This window comes from Hyperolius riggenbachi, chromosome 4, assembly GCF_040937935.1.
Source record: "Hyperolius riggenbachi isolate aHypRig1 chromosome 4, aHypRig1.pri, whole genome shotgun sequence".
In the NCBI taxonomy this organism is placed as follows: Eukaryota; Metazoa; Chordata; class Amphibia; order Anura; family Hyperoliidae; genus Hyperolius; species Hyperolius riggenbachi.
In genome coordinates, this window is record NC_090649.1 from 430,423,397 (window position 1) to 430,447,112 (window position 23,716).

Sequence of the window (23,716 nt, forward strand, 5' to 3'; positions counted from 1 at the left end):
TGCACAACGATCCTGCTGCGGTCACCCTCTAAACTGAGCCAATCAGCTTTATTCCTTCTTTCTAGCAGAAATACTACCTAGACACAAGCCCAAGCCCCCCCCCCCCCTTCCCATTTGTAAAAGTGAACCTAAGGTTTAACCACTTCACAACTGAGGGGTCTTACCCCTTCAGCATCTGAGCAATTTTCTCCTTTCAGCGCTCCTTACATTCATTCGCCTATAACTTTATCATTACTTATCGCAATGAAATGAACTATATCTTGCTTTTTTCACCACCATTTAGGCTTTCTTTAGGTGGGACATTATGCCAAGAATTATTTTATTCTAAATGTGTTTTAATAGGAAAACATTTGGGAAAAATTTTTTTTTTCAGTTTTCCGCCATTATAGTTTTTAAATAATGCATGCTACTATAATTAAAATCCATGTAACTATATGCCCATTTGTCCCAGTTATTACACCGTTTAAATTATGTCCCTATCACAATGTTTGGCGCCAATATTTTATTTGCAAATAAAGGTGCATTTTTTTCAGTTTTGTGTCTATCCCTAATTACAAGCCCATAATTTATAAAGTAACAGTGTTATACCCTCTTGATATAAATATTTAAAGATTTCAAACCCTAAGGTAACTATTTAAGTTTTTTTTAATTGAAATTTTTTTTTTATTTATTTTAATATTTCAAAAATAAAATAAAAATATTGGTAACAATTGGGGAGTGTGGGCGTTAATTAGTTAAAATGAATAGTAAAAATAATGTATTTGTATGTGAAAAAAAATGTTTGGGTGTAGTATTACTTTTTGGCCACAAGATGGCCACATTTTTTTTTTTTAGGCGTCCTGCAAGCGTCGGAAGGACGCTTGCAGGAAGGGAGGCTGGGAAACTGAGTTTTTTCACAATGATCGCGCTGCTTCTCGTAGAAGCATGCCGATCATTGCGGGGGCAGAGATCAACGAACGGGAATGGATTTTCCCGTTCATTGATCTCCGGGCGAGCGGGCGGCGGCGTGCACGATCGCGAGAGTGCGAGCGCGGACAGCGGCGGCAGCGGGTGCGTATATCTACGCTCCGGGCAGGGAAGTGAAGTCCAAAGGAGCGTAGATATATTGTACCCGGGCAGCAAAGTGGTTAAACAGTATCTGAAGTGCCACGATGAGAGAAAACGTGAAAATATACGGTACTTCCAATCCTATTTAGAACTTGCCCGTTCTTTTTTCTTTATTACGAGGGTTATTAAAGAGAACCCGATGTGGGGTTCTGACAATGAAATCCGCATACAGAGGCTGGGTCTGCCTATACAGCCCGCCTCTGTTGCTATCCAGATCCCCCCTAAGCCCCCCCCCCCCCTGTGATCACCCATAAATCACAGCCGTGCTGCTGACACGCAGCGTGTCGCAGCGGGCTGTGTTTACCTATGTACTGTCAATCTGCTGCTCCCCCGCCTCCTGCATAGCTCCGGTCCCCGCCCGCGTCCCTTCCCTCCCCGCTGATTGGAGGGAAGGGACGCAGGCGGGGACCGGAGCTATGTAGGAGACGGGGGGAGAGCAGAGACTGACAATACAGAGGTAAACACAGCCCGCACAGCGGGGCTTTGATTTATGGGGGATTGCAGAGCGCAGGGGGAACTTAGGGGGGATTGAAATAGCAACAGAGGCTGAGCAGTACAGGCAGACCCAGCCTCTGTATGCAGATTTCATTGTCAGAACCCCGCCTCGGGTTCTCTTTAAGCCAGTGTTTTATCTGGTGCAATGGAAGCTCTCCTGGGAGCCAATCAAAAGCCATACAAAACTTTTGTGTGATATTGGGACACTAATGAGAGCTGGATAGCGATGAAAAATGTAATAGGTCATCATTTCTCTGTGTGGGAGACGAAAGAACAGTAACTAGTCCAGGCATGTAAAAAAGTATCACACTTACTATGATCTATTAGCATCTGCTTCTAGTTAGGAATAGTATGGAATTCTCATGCTGCTCTATACTCTGAGGCCCAGTGCACAGCGGGCGGATCCGCCAGCCGAATCCGCCTAAAAATCCGCGTGGCTAATGTATCTCTATGGGCTGGGGCACAGCGGCAGTTTGAGGTTTTTAGCAAGCCGCAAACGTGCCTCTTGCTGCACGTTTGCGGTTTGCTTAAAACCTCAAACCGCCGGTGTGCACCAGCCCATAGAGATACATTAGCCACGCGGATGCTGATGTGGATGCGGCCGGCGGATCCCATACAAAATCCGCTCGGTGTGCACGCAGCAAATATTGGCTCTCTGCTCCCAAAACCTCTAGCGTTTTGACGACTTAGTCCCAACAGTAGTTTATGAGTAGAGCTACTGAGTTCTGACTCACATAAAATGGACTACTGCTCTCTAGTCAGCTCCCATCATGGTTTGCAGGGTAACAAGCCTGACACCGGTGTCACAAATTCAGCAGATTTTTATCACTGGTGTCGGGGACACACTTTGGAAGCCTTCCAAGGAGTCCTGAAGGAGCAGAATTTAACCAGTTTCGGATCTGTGTTATGCTTATCTATACCCCTGTAAACTTCACTGCAGATCAGTGGTGTAGATAAGCTCTGTTTGGTTTTGCTCTGCATGCACGATCGCCACCAGTCAGTGATCGGTCAATTGGAAAATGTGTTCCCAAAGCCAACCAAAGTGCCCATAGTGAATGATGACTGGCATCAGCGAGACGCTTGTGGTAATCCACAAAACATTACTTTCTGCTTACACATTACTTCCTACTTACTGTTCACTACACAGGATAGTGTGGGGACATCTAGTGGCAAAAAAGCAAAAATACATTTCAAATGCATAAAAAACCACAATCCCGTTTTTAACCCAGCCCCTCCCCATAGCTACAAAAAAAACTAAAAAAAATTTACAGTTACCTTTGAGGCTCAGCTTTTAATTTTTTTTTATTTTTTTTTAGGAGGGTAGATTACTGTTATTTTTGCAAATAAGGGTTTGGAATTATTAACCACTTCAGGATCACAGGGTTTTTCCCTTAAAGAGAACCCGAGGTGGGTTTGAAGAATGTTATCTGCATACAGAGGCTGGATCTGCCTATACAGCCCAGCCTCTGTTGCTATCCCAAACCTCCCTAAGGTCCCCCTGCACTCTGCAATCCCTCATAAATCACAGCCATGCTGCTGACAAACAGCTTGTCAGAGCTGGCTGTGTTTATCTCTATAGTGAGTCTGCTGCTCTCCCCGCCTCTTGCAGAACTCCGGTCCTTGCCTGCATCCCTTTCCTCCCTGCTGATTGGAGGGAAGGGATGGGGCAGGGACCGGAGCTATGCAGGAGGCGGGGAGCAGCCAAGACTGACACTACAGATGTAAACACAGCATCACAGCATGGCTGTGATTTATGGGGGATTGCAGAGTGCAGGGGGACCTTAGGGGGGTTTGGGATAGCAACAGAGGCTAGGCTGTATAGGCAGATCAAGCCTCTGTATGCAGATAAAATTATTTAAACACACCTCGGGTTCTCTTTAAAAACCAAAACAACTTGCAGCGCTCCTCCCTTTCATTCAGCGATAACTTTATTGTTACTTATCACACTGAAATGATCTATATCTTGTTTTTTCGCCACAAAGTAGGATTTCTTTGGGTGGTAGTTTTTGCTATGAATTATTTTATTTTATATGCACTGTAAAGGGAATAATAAGGAAAAAAAAAAATAGATTTCAGTTTTCAGCCATTATAGTTTTAAAATAAAACGTGCTTCGATACATAAAACCCACGTGTTTTATTTGCCCATTTGTCCCAGGTATTACAACATTTAAATTGTATCCCTAGTACAATGTATGGTGATAATATTTTATCTGGAAATAAAGGAGCATTTTTCCGTTTTGGGATTTTTAATACTATTTCACTTATTACAAGACTTTTTTTTGCAAAATTAACTGTAGTATACTTTCATGAAATCCATATTAGAAAAGTCCCTAAGGTAACTATTTATATAAAAAAAAATTGTCATTTTTTTCATTTTTTTTTTAAAGTATTTTATTTCTGTAACTGTAGGGCAGGGTTGGAAGGGGTTAAATGTAATAATTAAAAAAAAATACATAATAAACTTTGCATGTAAAACAGTATACTGGTTACTGGTATAATTTGGTGTATTTTTACTTTTTGACCACAAGATGGTGCTCCTGAGACCATGTTTCGTGTTTCTGTTAATAGAACACGGAAGTGTCGGTCGAAGAGCTTGCATGACATTTTCAAGCTCTCCGAAGACACGGGAACGGTGATCGGGATTGAAAATCTAAAGATTCTCACGTCCTGATCACAGATGTAGGGGGCTACAACGATAGATCGATGGAAAACAGCGCGGGGATCGTGAACGTGACGGTAAGGCAGCAGTACGCATATCTACCCCCCTGATCCGCACGTGAGGTTTAAAGGGGCATAGATACGCGTACCAAGGATCCTAAAGTGGTTAATTATAGTATAAAGAAACACAAAACAGATAAAAATACACCTTCATTTCCCCCAAAATCATATATTGTACTAGGGACATTTAAATGTTGTAATAACTAAGACAAACGAGTAAATAAAATATTTCTCTACAGTACCACTTTTTTTTTATAAACTATAATGGTTGAAAATTGAGAAATATTTTTTCCCCCCACTTTTTAATTTTCTTATTCCCTTTAAAAGGAGTTCTGTGGAGCAGAACCCCCACCCCCCCAAAAAAAACACCCAACACCTGAAACTTACCCGGGGCTTCTATCAGCCCCCTATAGCGGTCATGTCCCACGCCGTCCTCCTCTGATCACCCGTTCCCGCCGCCGGTCCCGGTACAATGGATCCAAATGATCAACTGCGGCGTCATCGGGGGCTTACTTCGCAGGCACAGTACAAGAAAACCTCATACTGCGCCTGCGCATTAATTTCTCCGAGACGTGAGCGAGCTTTACTAGTCATTAGATGAATAAAAGACCGGTGCCAGCGGCGAGAAACATAGGATGATGGTGTGGGACATTACAGCTGCAGGGGGCCGATAGAAGCCCCAGGTAAATGTTTTTTTTTTTTTTTGCCACAAATTGACAACAACAAAAAACAATATATAGATCATTGAGCAGTGAAAAGTAGTGATAACATGTTTTGAGGAATGAATTGGAGGAGTGTAAAATGTGAAAATTGCTGTGGTTAAAAGGGGGACAGCTGTGGACCAAGGGGACAGAGTGAAGACTGGGAAGCCTCTATGGGATTTAGAGTCTTCCCTCTACATAGCCAAGTATCTAACTTTTTTTTTACTTAAAGGGAACCTTAACTGAGAGGGATATGGATGTTTCCTTCTAAACAATACCAGGTGCCTGGAAGTTCTGTTGATCTCTTTGCTGCATAAGTGGATGAATCACACACCTGAAACACCTAAAAGTATTAGAGACACAGGATCAGCAGGAGAGTCTGGCAACTAGTATTATTCTAAAAGGAAAAATCCATATCCTTCTCAGTTTAAGTTCCCTTTAAGCTCAGTTCACATTTGCTTCAAAGAGAACCAGTCACAAATAGCCAGTTGGGCTCCAAGCTGGTTGAGGAACTTTACTGGGGAAAATTTCTTCAATGGGGACACAGACAAAAAAAAAAAAAAAAAAAAAAAAAAAAAAAAAAAAAAAAAAGGGTTTCTAACCCATTTATTCCACCTTATTCAAAACTATATTTTCCAATTATATGGAATTGGGCTTTACTAATTTCCTATCAACCATTATTTTCCAACATCTGTATCAACACTACATCCTATTCTGAGTTCTGAAGTTCGCGTGTGAAGTTCATAGAATTGAAGTCCGAAACAGGCTGTCTGCATGCTGGGTTGTTGTGGCTCTGTAAAATATAAAGCTATAGGCAAGCCTGGCTTCAGGGGTATAAAGACAACTTACTGCAAATTATGCTACCAATTTATTCATCATTAGCGATGGTCATTTCCGAGTTTATCCAAATTTATATGCTAATATGTAATGCCAATGTAAATATACCCAGCTTGAAAATTGACCAAAACATTTCATTGGTCCATTTTCAAGCTGCGTAAATATTTATATAAACAATTATGTGCATCTCATTGAGCATACCAACATATTACAGTAGAATCCCTTTATCATGCATGGAGGAAAAACATTTTAGCCACTTATTTAGGAAAGGGTTCTTTACAGTTAAAGGTGATCAAGATGTGGAATGCATTGCCACAGAAAGTAGTTATGGCAAATTCTAGTTTAGATGATATCCTTGCATTGAAAGACCATCCATGGCTATGATTACTAGGTAATGCCCAGTGGTGTTGATCCAGGGATTTTATCTGATTGCCATCTGGAGTCGGGAAGGAATTTTTTTCCCTTTTGGGGCTAATTGGACCATGCCTTGTAAGGGTTTTTTGCCTTCCTTTGGATCAACAGGGATATGTGAGGGAGCAGGCTTGTGTTGTACTTTGTTTTCTGGTTGAACTTGATGGACTTATGTCTTTTTTTTAAACCCAAATAACTATGTAAACTCCAAAGGGACCTGGCAAAGTAGCTTACTATATCAGGATTTGTTATACAGGTGCATGGTCAGGAACTGGATACAGAGCTCACTATAACGAGATTCTACTGTACTAGAAACTGGCAGATAGAAGTTTACAATCCTTATACATACAAAGATGTGTAACAATCATTACCCATCAATCTGCATAGTCACAGCATTCCTGATTTGCAGTACAGGATTTTGGGCAGATTATGTAAATCACACTTTAGGTGATCACTGAAATGTGTGACTGTGGTAATCCTAATTCTTAGACCAAATCAGTTGTCATCTATCCTGCAAAAACCATAAGGGTAGATTGTTCAAGATCAGTGCAGAATTAAAAAGCTGTTGCCAAGAGCAACCAATCAGATTCCTTATTACTCTTATCAGCTGAAACCTTATTGGATGCTTAGGTTGACAGCTCTACTTTTGCACTTGTCTTGACAAATCATCCCCATGATGGGAAAGAGATCTTAGTGGCCAAACAGTGTAGATCATATAATCCATTTGGTGTCCTCTGAAAAATGCTTATTTATGTCTTGTACTTCGCTAACCAGCTTCCTAGCAGAACATCAGAGTTAGGCTTTATCAAATCATTTGGACTATTTATACATAAACTTCTCTTTTCTCTGTGTAGGGAATACACCATTAGATTCATTACTATAACAGAACAAAATGATGACCAAGTTCCATCCTAACGTCTTAAAAAAATAAGAAGAATTTTGCCACAGACAACAATACAGCCTCCCACTGAGATCAGCACAAGCGACATTCTGTTAGATGAAAGCTGCAGCTAGCATTCACGTAACTAGACAAATGATTATAATGCAGGGATAATGCTTACTTCAGCATGGCGAGGAAAGCAGCGGGTTCAACATCTGGTATACGGATTTCCTCCTTGTCCTCGGCAAGCTCTCCATAAAACATAGCGTGGAATACGGAGCTCCCGACAGCTAAAACATACTGGCAACAAACAAAAAGCATAGGCACAGTTACACATACAGGTCTCATTTATTACAAGTCTGTTTATATTGCTCTGTCATTCTAGGCACTGACAGACCACAGAAACTATACTGCATAACTGCATCTATCAGCCCAAAGTGCAGAGCCCCTTCCCAAAGAGCTTACTATTAGTATTTTGTACAGAATGAACATATAATATGGTATATTATGAAGAATATTGAACCACTAACATCAGTCCCTTCACTCAAAAGAACCTACAGTCTAATGCTCTCCAGCACAAACCTACAGCATAAATATAAATATACACAGGACTTCACTTATCAAGAGCATAAACCACTGGAAAACTGCAGTAATTGCTCAGAGAAATTGCTTAGGAACATTGCTTCTCTTATTTTGCACTGATACACTCCTGACTTTTTTTTGTAGCACTTCACAAATTACAGTGAACACTTTGGAACAATACCTGTGCCTCAAAGGAGCTCGTACTCTAAGCAACCCCCAACCCCCCACACACACCACTTACAGTCTAATATCCCTGCTATACAGTCTAGGGTCATTTAGTGGGAAAGCCAAGAGGAGTGGTTGTTCTTGGCAACATCTCCACTTTTCAGTCTTGATAAATTATGCCCAGAGTAGAGAGTTAGTTTAATGAATTAGAGACTCATTGCACCAGTTACATACAGTGCTAATGAAGCTCTACAAAGTGCTGTAGGCAGTCGCCCACAGAAATAAGAATGCATCCCTCTGTAAGAAGACCGTTTGGGAGCTTATAAGTGGTTGCTAGAGGTTACTGAATCCTGCACAATCATTACACTGCCTTTCTAAACATCTGGACATGTTTAACAAAAACTGCAAATATAATTTAGTTAGTGGCAGAAAATGTAGGGTTAAAAAGATAGAGGACTAAAAAAAAGAGAATGTTTAACCCCAACAGAGAACAAACATGCTTACTTTATGTCCAGGTAAGCGTTGGGTCCCTCCAGAAGGTCCCACCACAAAATGCACATCTGCCATCAAGTCATTGTTGAACATCACAGAATTTCTAAAGAGGGAAATATCAAATGGGACACTTTTCGGCATAGAAAGTGACACTGATCAGCTATACAACAGTGGGGTCATAACACACAGCTTTTCACAGCGAGGTAATGGTACAAACGAGGTGTGAAGTTTACAGCCTGCATACAGAAAGGCAACATTTCCAAGGGGTACTCACCTTTCTCGGATGGTGCCGTAGAGTCCCTGCCAGTTCGGGGAAGGGATAGTGTTGTTGTTGTTGAGATTCTGCTGGTGGTATTGCTGTGCAGCACTGGAACTGGTGTTGGCTGGCTTCTTATTCGTCGGAAAGATCTCAGCAGCCATCTTCTTCTTTTTTCTGTTTTTTAAGGTAATGATTTCATAGCAAACTGGGGGCAACTTGCTGCTGCTTCCGGAACTTGCTTTTTTCGGGCCTTTTTTGGACCGGTTCTTGACGGTTTCTGGAAGCATCAAGAAAAAAGTGAGACATTTCATGTTCTTCCCTTTGGCATCTACCATCAGTATTTTATCTTAGTTCATGCAGCCGAGCAGCTAAAGTAGAACAAGGCAAGTCTGCAAAAGCTTGCAGAGCAAGTGCTAAACCACAGCTTTGGAAGAGGCGAGCTGACCTTTATTTCGATTCTCAGAATTTCCAAACAAAAAAAACATCTTCAAGTTTGATCCAGCACTTGATGCAATAAATATATTCCGAACATGACTTCCGATTTGGTTTCCCTTCAGAAAGGAGTGCAGCTGGGCCACCTAATCATGTGCGGCAAAGGGAAGGAGAGAGTGCGTGGAGCTGTCTGCATCACTTATTGTAAATTAGGTTAACAAGATCGGATTCTGCTTAAAGCAGAGAGAAGGTCCGCTGGCTGACTCAAGTCGTGTGCTGAAGAGGATCTGAAAAAGAGTAGAGATTGCAGCTTTGCAGATGGTGTCAGGCAGTCAATAGCTCTGAGCCAATAGCTGAAGCCACAGATAATGATTGGACCAAGCATCACAGCAAGTGTTAGCAATATACATCGTCTCTCCGTTAAAGGGGAAATGATACACGGCAGGTGCTGATTTAAAGCCTCGTCAGTGATGAGCCTCTATAGGCAGCATAAACTAGGCAAAACTGCAACACAGTACGATGCAAGATGTGAACTAACTGTGCTGTGCTGGTAAAATTACAATTTTGAAAGCAGCAGGCTTATACAAGCTAATAGACGAGAGTCAGCCTCAGTCTTCAGGTTTTAGTACTGAATCCCTCTGCCTTGTAAAAAAGGAGATGAGGTCACTGCCTTTCACTTAATCCAAGCTCTTTCCTGCTAACATAATGGTCTCTGACAGGAGTTCCAAATTACTAAACTGTGCTAATTAGGCCAGTGGCAGCGCTAGGCATGTGTGCTTTTGTACAAGAAGAAAAAAGTGAGAAAGAAGCAGCAGAGACAGAAAATGTCACGTTGTCATTCCGACCCCACAGTAGCATTCCCTTTTGTGAAATCCGAGCACAGATAACCCTGATTAACCTGCTGCTTATGCATTAGTACTAAACTTGCTTCCCAGGCTCCATCTCTCCAATACAATCAGTCTCAGGAGAGCACTAGCACTCACAATGAATCATGGGCTATCATCGTTAACTGTTTAATGCATTTATTATGAGCCACCTTATCCCCTGGTGGTCACCAGCACAGCATCTCATGTAACGTGTGCAGGGATAATCTCATAAAAAAAACTGACTGAGCCAACAGCACAATAAAGCATCACCTAGTCTACATACAGATTTTCATTAAAGGGAACCAGGGACCTCCAAAAGCTTTTTTGTAAGTGTATTGGCAAGCTTGTTTCCTTTCAGTTATAACTGAGAGAAGCTGATGAAGTGTAAAAGGGTCCTAAGAGTCATTTTACGCTATAGTCACTATATCAGTTGCTCTAAACCATACATGTCAAACCCCATCCGGTGGGCCAAATCTGGCCCTCAGAGCCATCCGATTTGACCCTCAGGTGGTTTCCCCACTTTTCATTATGTTTGGCCCACTTAGGACCACCAAAGAAGCTATATTGGAGGCTAAGCCCTAGATCACCAGGGAAGCCATATGGGGAGAGGGAAAGCGTAGGTACCAGGAAACTGTAAAGGAGAGGGAGGGGGGCCACTAGGTACCAGGGAACTGTATAAGGGAATAAGGGGGGCTCTAGACACCAGGGAACTGTAGAGGAGGGAGGGGGCTATTAGACACCAGTGAACTTTACAAAAGAGAGAGAGAGGTGGCCACTAGACATTGAAGTGGGCCCATGACTTGGTCTCAGAGCTCAATTTCGGCCCACTTTGTATTTGAGTTTGACAATCCTGCTCTAAACACGGATATTTCTGAAAATACATTAGTTCATTTATGATGACTTACCTGAGAAATAGAACATTTTATCATATTTATTTCTTTTAAGGAGTACTGTAACCCACAGGAAAAAAAAAAAAAGTTTAACTTATCTGGGGCTTCTAAGAGCCCCCCTCAGACATCCTATCGCCCGATCGTTTTGTCCTGGCGAGGGCACAGGACATCTGCGGGGGGTTTTCTGGGGTTACAGTACTCTTACTTACAGTTTATATTTATTTAGTAGCCACCCTGGCGTTCTATTTCCCCAGGATTTCCGTGCAAAAAGTGGTTCAATTAATTTCCCATAATTTTCAACCAATTTTTTTTTTGCAATCTTTTTTTTTTTGTATTGAATTCAATACAGGTTATTGTATTGAATTAAATTTAAAAAAAAAAGTGTTTGCTGCGAGATTTTGATGATGCTGTGTGACACTGGTTCCATCAACGCCGATCGACGGGGGACATGTGATCTCCAAGGGAGAAGCAAAATCTACCAAGGGACATGGAAGAAGGCACCGGGGAAGCTATCAGAGGTACGCGACGAGGGATCAGCATGCCAATGGTGAGTATAAGACCCAGATGTATAGCCAGGTATAGTTAGCCAGATGTGCAGCCAGGTGTAGTTAGCCAGATGTATAGCCAGGTATAGTTAGCCAGATGTGCAGCCAGGTGTAGTTAGCCAGATGTATTAGCCAGGAATAGTTTAGCCAGATGTTTTGCCAGGTATATAGGGAGCAAGATGTTTGCCAGGTGTATAGAAGACAGATGTGTAGCCAGGTGTATAGGAGACAGATGTGCAGCCAGGTGTATAGGAGACAGATGTGCAGCCAGGTGTAGGGAGTCATATGTATAGGGAGCCAGGTTTGCGGGTGCCTCTGCCCCCCCCCCATTGCCCCCGATGCCCCCTGACTCTGGCCGGGTGTCCCTTCTGTGGGGGGGCTCCCCTTCTGTGCTGGCTGGTAGTGGCCGGTGGGGATCCCCTCTGTGGGGGGGGGGGGGGGGGATCCCCATACTGTGCATGCAGGTGGCTGGGTGGCCCTTCTGTGTGTGTGGGGGATATCCCCTTCTATGGGGGCTAGTCATGGTCTGTCGGGGACACCCCCTTCTGTTGTGGGGGGGGAGGTGGGTGTCCCCATCTATGAGGGCTGTGGGTGGCCTCTCCCTCCTCTTCCCCCCATCCCTTCCGATCCCCCGTGCCCTCGCCCCCCCAATCCCGTGTCTCCCCCGTCAGAAGCCCTGATCTACTCACCTGAGGGCTTGCTCCTGCGGCGGAAGCGGCACACTTCCTCCTCCATCGCGAAGTCTCGTGTTCTCTGTAATTACTGTACGCGGCTTGGTGACGTCACCAAGGCGCGTACTGTAATTACAGAGACCGGGACTTCGGCGATGGAGATGGAGGGTGTGCATCTCGGCCAGCGCAGGAGAAAGCCCTCAGGTGAGTAAAGCAGGGCTTCTGACTGACAGGGGGGGAGACACGGGATGGGGGGGGGGGGGGGGGGGACACAGGATCGGGGGGTGAGGGGGGCACGGGGGACAGAGAGGGAGGAGGGAAAGGCCACCCACAGCTCTCATAGAAGGGGACACCCACCTCCCCCCCCCGCACAGAAGGGGGTGTCCCCGACCGGCCAAGACCAGCCCCATAGGGGGGATACCCGCCCCCCCCACACACACACTACAGGGTCACCCGCACGCACATTACGGGGATGCCCCCTCCCCCCCCTCCCCACAGAGAGGATCCCCGCCGGTACCGGCCACTACCAGCCAGCACAGAAGGGGACACCCTCCCCCCGCACAGAGGGGATCCCCGCACCAGCCACCCGCAGCACAGCAGGGGACACCCCCCGCCCCCCCCACAGAGGGGATCCCCGCACCAGCCACCCGCAGCACAGAAGGGGAATCCCGCATGCTGCTGAGCACATTCTCTGCTCCGATGGCTGCACAGGGATTCCCCAGGGTGGCTGGATGCTAGTTCTGTATGCTGTGGGTAGCACAGATCGCTACCCACAGCGTGCTGACAGGCATCCCAGCCATCCTGGGGAATCCCTCTGATGAGGGAAAAGTGCAGCCGGCGGGGCAGAGAAACAAGAAATCTCCCTGGCGGTATTGACGAGCTCAGCTCGTCAATACCGCTTTCAGCAAGTTTTTCCTGGACGAGCTGAGCTCGTCAATACCACCAGGGTGGTTAAGAGTTGGTGCATTTGTACAACTACGACGTCAGGTACCCAAAATTGCTAAGACTCCACAGCCCTCATAAGTCGTTTGGGCGCACCAGGTTTTTCTAATCAATTTTTAAGAAAATTGAATGGTGTAGAACAAATGATCTATTTCCTGATTTAGAGACCCAAGCAATTCTTTCAGTTTTCAATCTTTTTTTCACAACTGAACATGCGTGATACATTGGTAAGATTTTTCAAATATGACGATCAATCAGAAAATCTGATAATACTTCTCAAATTTGTATGGTGTGTGGCCACCTTATACACTTAAAAGGATGCCAGAGCCAAGAAATTGGGGGAGCTGGCAAGTATGGTGAGCTGTCCTGATGCTCACCGCTCCCCCCCCCCCCTTCTCCATTTTGCCCTTCCGCTGCCTGTAAATACCCTCCAGCACCCATTTCTGGGTCGCTGGAGTCGGGGCATCACTGTGCCTACACTCGCCCGGCTGCCTGCATCCTACAGCGCGTGCTCTGCGCATGACATCACAATGACATCATGTACACAGCGCACCGGGCCACACTGTAGGACGCATGCACAGTGATGCCTGACTCTGGCAGCCTAGAAGAGGGTGCTGGAGGGCATTTACAGGCAGCAGAGGGGCAGAATGGAGAACAGGGGATACATGCCTGCCCCCCCCCTCCCCCCCAGTTTCTCATATTGATTTTAGCTCTGGTATCCTTTAAAGGCAAGATGGATGTTTTTAAATGTACTATTTGTGCACATTTTTTGATGAAATGCGCACGCACGGTGGACCACACACGTCCCCACGTGCCCCATTTTTACCCCTCAATGGAGGGGTTTAAAGTGGTTAACCAACACTTTCAGTGACTTTGCTTTCCATCACACTATAATATATGCAAATACTCAGTATGATGCAGCCAATTTTTATTTTGCTGGAACATTTTTCAGGTTTTTCTGAGAACCTTCTGCTGGTACATGATGTGCATAACTCATTAAAGTAGCACAATTTGGCCTGTATCATACAGACCATTCTTGGTAAAGAGATCACTAGAGTCAATGTCACAATGCAATCACATTACACTACTCAGATTAATGCCACCCATTATTTCATGCTTTGTCTGTACTGAAAACTAGAGCAACACAGAGTGCAGACTGCAGGCAAGAAGTAAGCAATCAGGTTCACCCCACACACCATTGTATATGCCAAATAACAGAAAGCAGACTGCTCAAACCAAAATTTTCAGTGTGATTCATAACAAGCTTTTTTCCCCCCTTACAATCCATAAACAATGCAGAAAGACACCCTCTTAACCACTTGAGTACCAACAGCCTCTGGCCCCTTAAAGGGAACCAGAGAGGATTCAATATACATACCTGGGGCTTCCTCCAGCCCCATACGCACGGATCGCTCCCACGCCGCCGTCCTCTGCTGCCTGGATCCGCCGCCACCGGGTCCCGTCATTGCCGTGAGTCGGCAAGTCGGCCGGTGGACGCGGCCAATTCTCCGCATTACAGGGTGCTCTCTCTCTCCATACAGATACGCATGTGGCTGCTTACTGCGCTGCCGCATGCGTACATGTATGGAGGGAGCCCCTGTGATGCGGACAATTGGCCGCGTCCGCCGGAAGTGACGGGCCCGGTACCGGCGGATCCAGGAAGCGAAGGACGGCGGCGTGGGAGCGATTCAGGCTTATGGAGCTGGAAGAAGCCCCAGGTATGTATAAAATCATTTTCTTTTTTCAACCCCCCGTTCCTCTCTGGTTCCCTTTAAAGATCAGAGACTGCTGGTACAAAAAAAACGGGGCTCACAGACGTCCTGCCGCTTGGACTCATCACTCTCGCCGCTCACCCGTTGCTGAAGCCCACCCGCCAACAGTGTGACAGCAGAGCTCCGTCAGCCAGTCAGGAGCCGATTTCATTGACTCCTGACCCTGTGAGCCAATGTGGCGGGAGAGCGGTGCGGAACTTGAAATTTCCGCCCTGGCAGGGACAACAGGTCCCAAACAGCCCATAGATTTCAATTAGCTACCTCCGAAAGAGGGTAAAGGAAACTTCAGGCGAAGTAATAAACAGATTTTCTTACCTTCCACCAGCCCCTGGAAGCTTTTGTGTCCCTCGCCGAGGGGCCCCCGGGTGACCCAACGAGAGCTGAGCTGTGGCAAGGGACACACAAACTTCCAGAGGCTGGAGGAAGCCCCAGGTAACTTACATAAATCCGTTATTACTTCACCTGATTTCTTTCATTTCCTTTAAAGGACACCTGAACAGAGAGGCATATGAAGGCTGCCATTTATTTGCTTTTAAACAATACCAGTTTCCGGGCAAACGTGCTGATCTATTTGGTTGTAGTTGTGTCTGAATCACACACCTGATACAAGCATGCAGCTAATGCAGAAACACCTGATCGGCATGCTTGTTCAGAGTGTATGTTTAAAAGTATTAGAGCAAGAGCATCAGCTGGACAATCGGGCGATTTGCATTGTATAAAAGGAAATAAATATGACAGCCTCCATATCCCCCTCATTCCAGGTGTGCTTTGAATAGAATGCTTTATTCAAGCAGACACAAGATAACTTTTCAGGGCTTACATGTCTGCCAAATATATCTATTGCTGATCAAAGAAAGGCACCTTTACCAATCCACTTGCCAGCAAGCGATGTGATGAATGCGGTGGCCACATGACAATGGCTATCATTCATAAAGCATTTCCGCATGCGGAAATGCATAAAACAGCTGACTTTACCGACCACTCGGCAAAGTCAGCATTCATAAAGGCTCTTTCCGCATGAAAAAATAACACTACCGAGCAGAGTGATACATTTCCGCCTTGTGCGGAGTTTTTCTAGATTTATCTAGAAAAAGTAACAAACACGTCCATTCATAAAGATTAGAGCAAGCGGTATGCGGAAGGAAAATACCGCTTGCTCGACAGTAGCGATAGGCGGGCGCATTACGTGTAAATGAATGGGACGGACCTCCCAAGCAGCATCAGACAGAGGAGCGCACGGAGGGAATCGGGCAGCTTTTATGTTTCCGCATGTCTTCCGCCACGCTACCGCCAGCTTCCTCCAGAAAACCTCCGCACTTGTATCGCAACAGGCAACTTCTTTATGAATGCTCACCCAGAAGTCTTAAGTACCGGTTGCGGAGAAGAACGGTGTTTTCCCGCACTACCGACTGGTCCTTTATGAATGATAGCCATAGTGTTGCGGCCACCAGATTGATCACATCGCTTGAAGGTGAGTGGATTGGCAAAGGTACTTTTCTTTGATTAACAACATATATACGTGACAGACCTGTTTGCCCCAAAGAAGGGACATCCATGTCTTGAAACTTTGGTTTGTGTCTGCTTGAATAAAAGTACAATAGAACCTTGGTCTGTGAGCATATTTCCCCATAAGAATTAAAGAAAACACAGATTCATTCCAGAATCCAAAAACATTTATAGAAAAAAATATTTAAAAAGTACTGTACTGTAAGTAAAAATTTTCACTATAACAGAATCTTTGTAATCAGTTAGATCACCACAACCTTATCCAATGACAGTTTTTGTGTACTTTTAAGGATTTCATGGAAATGTGATATTGTACAGTCCCTACACTCCAGATTACCTTATTTTTTTGGGACCATAAGATGCTCCTGATCATAAGGCCTGGAACGCACTAGAGCGTATTTTATGAGCGTTTAGGGAAGGCTTTCAAACGCTAGCTATTTCCCAAAACGCTCTGCCAATGTAAATGGATGGGACAGATTCCACTACAGCGATTGCGAATAAGAAAATTGCAATTGTAGGACATGCAGCATATTGGGAGCGTTACCATTCGAATGAATTGTATAGGAGCAGGGAAATCTCTCCCAAAACGCTTTCACAAATCGCTAGCGATTGCGATAGCTTTTTGCGCTTTCTAGTGGGTTCCAGGCCTCAGACACACCTAGGTACCCAGGAAAAAAAATATATACTAAATCTGGTATGTCCATGGTGCAGGGGCATCTTTTGAATCTTGCCACCCCCGATTATTATGTACCCTTTATACCTTGTTACGTGTCCCCCTAGTACCTTTTGTTTGCCCGTGTCTCCCTGTACCTTGTGTGTCCTTGTACCTTTAGTCTCTCCCTGGTGTCCTCTACCCCCCCCCCCCCCTTCCCTGGTGTCATCCTCTGTCCCCCTTGTGTAGTTCTCTGTCCCCAGTGTCCTCCTGGTGTCGTCCTCTGCCCCCCTTGTGTCCTGATTTCATCCTGACCCCCTTGTGTCATCCTCTGCCCCCCCCCCCCCCCCGGTTCTCCTGGTGTCGTCCATATCCTTCTGTTTAGGTTCCCTTTAAAATATATGAAATATTTCAGGATAGTGGTCCTCCTGCTGGCTCTGCTTTAAAGGTAATAAAGCACAGTGTAGATATGTAGTGTCCCTCTATACTCTGCTGAGTCAGATGAATGCATGCCCCATGTGCCCTCCATACCTAGAGGCCTGATGCTATGATGAAGCAACCCCTTGTCCAATGGCTATTAAGAAAGGACATTCTTATAATCTGTTCCCTGAAATCTGGCATTTGCAGGGAAGAAATTCAACTGTTGTAGAAATGGTCGATATACAATCGACTCAGTATACGTTTGGAGGGTTTCATTATGTGTCCTGTAAAGATAGTCCCTAAGCCCTGCTATGCTTTGGCTTCTGAGTGGAGGTCCGTGTGGCTTCATTTAGAGTACACAGTGCCCCTAAAGCCATTTCTGGTATCAAAATCATAAGTTTAGAGTAACAATCTGTACTTCAATAGAAAATAACAACTCAGCTATAAGGTCTAAGATCGTGATCACTAAACCTCTGCTGTCATAGTTCCTCAGGGCTCTATTTATAACAAAAGTGAAAAAGGACACTGGGAAGTTGACAAATTGCTGTAGCAATATGGGAAGTTGCCATAGAAACTAACAGGCAATTACATTTTATCCTCCTCCTTGTGGGAATATAAAACAAGAACTCTGATAGCTGGCCATGGGAAAGTACTCAATGTCGGCTCTCATTATCGCTTTGTGTGTTGATCTTTCTGGGCAGCTACTGTTATTTTACTATCTGCTATTCCTCCTTGAAGTCTCTTCTAAAACAAGTTCCATTTCAGGTACTAAGGATCGAAGGAAGTCCTACTATTTGCAGTAATTTCTTTTTTTCATAGTTACAAAAAGTTATAACAGAGGACTTACTATCCAAGACACAATTTAATACTTAAAGCTCAGTTCACTTTAAAAAGTGACCATATCGGGCAGGCGCAGTGGTTTTCTGACTTTAAAGTCAGAAATTCCAGAAGTGAACAGGAGGCGGGGCCGGAGCATCGGTGAGTGGCTGCGCAGGCACAGGATGTCTGCGGGGGACCATTAGAAGCCCCGGGTAAGTTCAGCTCATTTTCCCCTGACCCCCCTACAGTATCCCTTTAACTGCCAACGCTTAGGAATTTTACAAGACAACTGAAGTGAGAAGGATATGAAGACTACTATATTTATTCCCTTTAGACTAAAACTAGTCCTTGGTAAGAGTCAAAAAGAAGAGAGGAGCGCTCTCTGGTGTATTAACTTTTTAATTGTACTGCTAACCGCAAGGCAATAAAATCACACTTACAATGTGCATATAAAATCAGAGCTTGTCACATAGCTATAGTACGTCACCGCGTTCTGATGTAACCTCAACCGCTTGGCTTGCCTCCGCACTATGGCCAGTACTGCGGGGAATCCTGGGATTAAGAAGCGCCGGCGGGATCTGGAACACGGTAGACTCGGCAGCTGCCCTGCGTCTATTGCAGCTGCCGAGTCTACCGTGTTCCAGATCCCGCCGGCGCTTCTTAATCCCAGGATTCCCCGCAGTACTGGCCATAGTGCGGAGGCAAGCCAAGCGGTTGAGGTTACATCAGAACGCGGTGACGTACTATAGCTATGTGACAAGCTCTGATTTTATATGCACATTGTAAGTGTGATTTTATTGCCTTGCGGTTAGCAGTACAATTAAAAAGTTAATACACCAGAGAGCGCTCCTCTCTTCTTTTTGTTCCTGTGTTTTACCAGCTTTTGTACTTTGATCCCTGAGTATCTATTGGAGCAGCACTCATTGGTGACGAGTGGAGACAGTGACTGATTGAGCGCAGTGGAATTGTGCATTTTGTTCCTTGGTAAGAGTACTTGTAAAAGGTACAAACCGGAACAAAGAACATCTATCAGGCCCTAGGCAATGTAAGTGTGGGTACATGTAAGAATGATGTGCAGGTACTCTGCAGTGGAATGAGGAGATTGTAAACAGACAACACCTCTGTGTTCAATGTGGACAGCATTCTCAGTGAATTCCCTGCAGCTCTGTGGGGAGTGCATATGTAGAGTATAGTACTACTGTGTAACAAAGTAAACCTGAGACAGATGAAATTAACGTTTTATACATACCTGGGGCTTCCTCCAGCCGCCTTCAGGATAATCAGTCCTTCGTTGTCCTCCTCCACCACCTGGATCTTCTGCTTTGAGTCCAGGTACTTGAGCCAGTCGGGCGTAGTGCGCATGCACACACTCCGCCGCCAGGAGCATACTACACCTGTGCAGCACTATTGCGCAGGTGCAGAATGTTCCTGGCTGTGGGAGCGGCATGCGGCCGGACAGCGCTGACTGGCTGAATTACCACGACTCATATCAGAAGATCCGGGTGGTGGAGGACAGCGAGGGACTGATTAGCCTGAAGGGGGCTGGAGGAAGCCCCAGGGATGTATAAAACTTTACTTTTCATCCGTCTCAGTTACCCTTTAATTTGTAGTCACCAAAACAAAATTTTAACAACATATCAAATTATTTGATTTCATCAGCAAAGGGAGTGCATACATTTGCATAAATCAGCATCAATGCAGAATTATTTCCATCTCGTTGACCATCTCTATTAGTGACACAGCTACACATCAGGCATTATTCTTACAGCATAGATGTTATTTAGTATATATAAGAGATTCCTGTGCACACATTATATATACAGTCACAATCAGATATGTATATCTGACCTTGAAAATACAGGGACTGCTTTATTGAAGCAGCACAAGTAACTAATTTTGGTTTATTTCATTTTTGTGGACTAAGCACAGCTATTACTGTATATGCATTATTTTTAATGACTATTATCTGAGAAATAGAACATTTTATCATATTTTCTATTTTAACTACAGTTACAAATTCATTAGGAGTCGGATTCGGAGTCGGTGCATTTTTTCCCGACTCCGACTCCAGGCACCCAAAATTGCCCGACTCCATGACTCCGACTCCACAGCCCTGGTCATAACCATGGTCCTGACAGTTTGCTGTCTGTGAACTTCGTTGCACTGTGGGAAATTACTGTTTTTTTTCCAACTGCCAAGCAAGCAATATCTCCCTCTGTGCATAGAACTCTCAGTAACGAAAATTCTGTAGAGATCACCTGGCAGGTCTACAGATATAACCACCAGTGACACATTTTCAGAATATAAATCAGGGAGAGGAAAGATTTTACGATGGGCAAACACTGACTAAATACAGTAATCTATAAATTAATATTGCAAAAAAAAAAAGCAAATCTACTCTGTTATTTTCACTACAATTCCTCCTAATTGTGTCTGCTTCACAGTATGCAGGGACGGACATGTCAATAGATCCTATGTTATTTTCATCTGTTTCAATCGTTCCTAGAATCACAACGCACAATCACAAACCGCGCGTTTATTTTCTGTACAAGGGAATCAATGAAAGCTAAAAGGAATGGATGGTGTCCGTTCACACTACACTGTTTTCTGCACACATTCTTGCTCTACCCTACCTTGTTCTTGGCTCCCAATGGATTGCAACAGGCCAGTCAGTGAACGAATAAGAATCCTTCCTGGGGAAGGACGCTTCCCATTGGTCTGTTGCCATCCAACCAGAGCCTAAAGGCTACACACCATACCCTTTTTCAAATTTCTTTTCAATTCATAAATTACAATCATTTTTTTCTGATTGATTGTAACATTGGAAAAATCTATCCAACATACTACACACGTTCAATTTTCCCTCAATTATGAAAAAAAAAAAATTGCAAATGTAGAAACATTTACAAATGTAGAAACATTTGCTTGTGTCTAAACAGAAAGGAATTGACGATCTACCATGCACCACTCAATTTTCATAAAATGTTATCAGAAAAAAATCCACCACTCCCAATCAACTTGTATGTAAAAAAACAAAACAAAAAAAACAGGAAATTCATTGAGATTTTTTGAAAGATTAAAAATAAAACTTTCGATTTTTCTGTACAATCTATCGTTCATATTGAATTGCTGTAAGATTGGATAATTTTATTGTATTGTGTGCGGCCGCACTGATGCTTCTGCCAGGACTCAAATTTACATGATGGTGCCTGTCCTGTGCAGTGGAGCAGAGTGGCAGAGGACCAACTTTAGGGGACCCAGCAGGGAAATCCTGCTAACATGATTGGGTGGACACACAGGACCCTCTCAAACTGCTAGGTTTTAGATAGGTTGTAGTAAACTAGCCTACACTACTTGGCCAATAAGAATTAGAGAGCTGTTCTCCATGAGGTTTTCTGCTAAGTCCCCTCAAGTAGACTAGCGCCCAGAAGTCTGGAGGGCTAGCCAGATGGGCAGCACAGTGGCAGACAGCACTCTTGCCTTGCAGTGCTGTGTCATTGGTTCAAATCCCAGCACTATCTGCATGGAGTTAGTAGGTTCTCTTTGTGTCTGTGTGGGTTTTCTCCAGCCACTCAGGTTTCCTCTCATATCCCCCCCCCCCCCCCCCAAAAAATCACCCTACATTACAATGGTAGTGATTAAAGGGTGTGCCCCTCTGAAGGACAGTTTGTGACAAGACTATGTACATCACTGCAGAAAATGTTGGCCCTGTATAAATATTAAAAAATAATAATAATTAGGGGCAGGGTAGAAGCAGATGATAGGTTGAGAGGAGGGAGCTCTTTAAAGGGAGACTCAGGGTAGTGGGTTGGGGGCAGACTCAGGGTAGTGGGTTGCAGTAGCATAGCTAAGGAGCTGTGGGCCCTGATGCAAGCACTCTATACATAACAATTGATACGGCGCACCAAAATCTGCCAATGGCAACTTAAGTGTCAGAGTTGCAAGAAGGGGATGGGGAGCAGTTTGTTAATGATTACCACTATTCAAAGTATTTATAGAAGTGATTATTACCAGCACAGGACCAATAGAGAGCTAATACTGCAGTTGAGGGAGGTCCCTTCTGGCCCAAGGAACCCGATGCGGTCGCTACTTCTGCACCGCCTATTGGTACGCCACTGGTGGGTTCTGGGTTGGGGGCAGACTCGGTAGTGGGCTGGGGGCAGACTCGGGGTGGTGGGCTGGGGGCACACTCGGGGTGGTGGGCTGGGGGCACACTCGGGGTGGTGGGCTGGGGGCACACTCGGGGTGGTGGGCTGGGAACTGGATAGGAGTTGCAACTCTTCAAACTTTGTCAGGCGAAGTTCATGGGTGGCTGAAATACCAGTAGCCAGAGTGAGCAGCGCCTGTCACACGTAACACTCCAGTAGTGAATGTACACAACAAGAGGGGCTAGGATATCCGCCACCTATTACTACATCTATACAGAACCTGCTGCTTCCGGTCACCTACCTCTGCCGCCCGCAGCCGGTGACAGCCTCCCGGAGTTCAGCAGGATCCTGCGCACCGGAAACGGCACTCGGGATTCCAGACAAACATCCCTGCAGCAAGCCACACCCGCCTCTCTCGGTCCAATCGCAGCGCACTCTCTGTCTGCTATGGGCTCATGACGCCCGAAAGCAGAGCGTCGATTGGCTGAGCGCTCCTAGCGGCTGTACGGCGCGGTCTTTGCATAGGATAGCAGGGAGGGGTGACAAGTTGAAGGAGCTCCCCCTGGTAGTAGTTGCCTCTCTCCTTCTCCCAGACTCCCATGCTCCAGTATGCTATAGCAGAGAAGTGCAGTTGTGCTGGTAGTACGGTAGCCCCAGATCTGCCCCATCCTCTGCCGCAGTCAATTGCCTCATTCTGCTTCGATCTTCTGCATGTATCATGATGATACATACACCACCTAAATTTTTGAGATTAGAAATAGGGACACTTTAAAATGAATGGGAACTAAAAAAAAAGTCAGATACCTTACCTAAGGAGATGGAAGGTTCTGCCTTTAACCTGTTCGGTACCAACTGTCTCTGACCTTTATAACCCGTTCACACTAGGAATCGCTAAACGCTAGCGATTAGCATTTTGCAGGTGTGAATTTTCAGCGATAAACGCAGAAAAATCACTGGACAAAGTAGCATTTTGGGAGCGATTAACGGTTCTATACATGCTAATAAACCCCTGCAGGTAACGCATTTGCCATAGACACTGCCATAGACTACAATAGGACTAGAGTTTTTTCAAAATGCTGGTGGTTTGCAGGAATCATGCTTAGGTCACGTGTGAACTGGGCCTACGGCAAGACAAGACACAGAAGATTTATATTGCACTTTTCTCCTGGCAGACTCAAAGTGCCAGAGCTGCAGCCATTAGGACACACTATAGGCAGTAGCATTGTTAGGAAGTCATGCCCAAGGTCTCCTACTGAAAAGGTGCTGGCCTACTGAATAGGAAGAGCTGAGATTCAAACCCTGGTCTCCTGTGTCAGAGGCAGAGCCATTAACCCTCCTGGCGGTTTGTCAAAATCCGCCAGGGGGCAGCAAATACGTTTTTTAATTATTATTTTTTTTCATGTAGC

The 23,716-nt window shown here is 44.9% G+C and overlaps 1 protein-coding gene across 3 annotated transcripts in view; it reads right to left on the reverse strand.

The window, feature by feature from the left end:
- BTBD3 (BTB domain containing 3) overlaps positions 1-22,667 on the reverse strand; it is a 42,071-nt gene extending 19,404 nt beyond the window's left edge. Inside the window, exons 1-4 of one of the 3 annotated variants that reach the window (XM_068232484.1) lie at positions 22,612-22,667; positions 8,663-8,924; positions 8,401-8,491; positions 7,331-7,449 (exon numbers count right to left, since the gene is read on the reverse strand). In XM_068232484.1, the coding sequence (XP_068088585.1) occupies positions 7,331-7,449; positions 8,401-8,491; positions 8,663-8,808 (356 nt within the window). In that variant the 5' untranslated portion in view covers positions 8,809-8,924; positions 22,612-22,667. The other 2 variants (XM_068232483.1, XM_068232482.1) reach the window with 2 other exon arrangements.
- Positions 22,668-23,716: the final 1,049 nt, after the last annotated feature.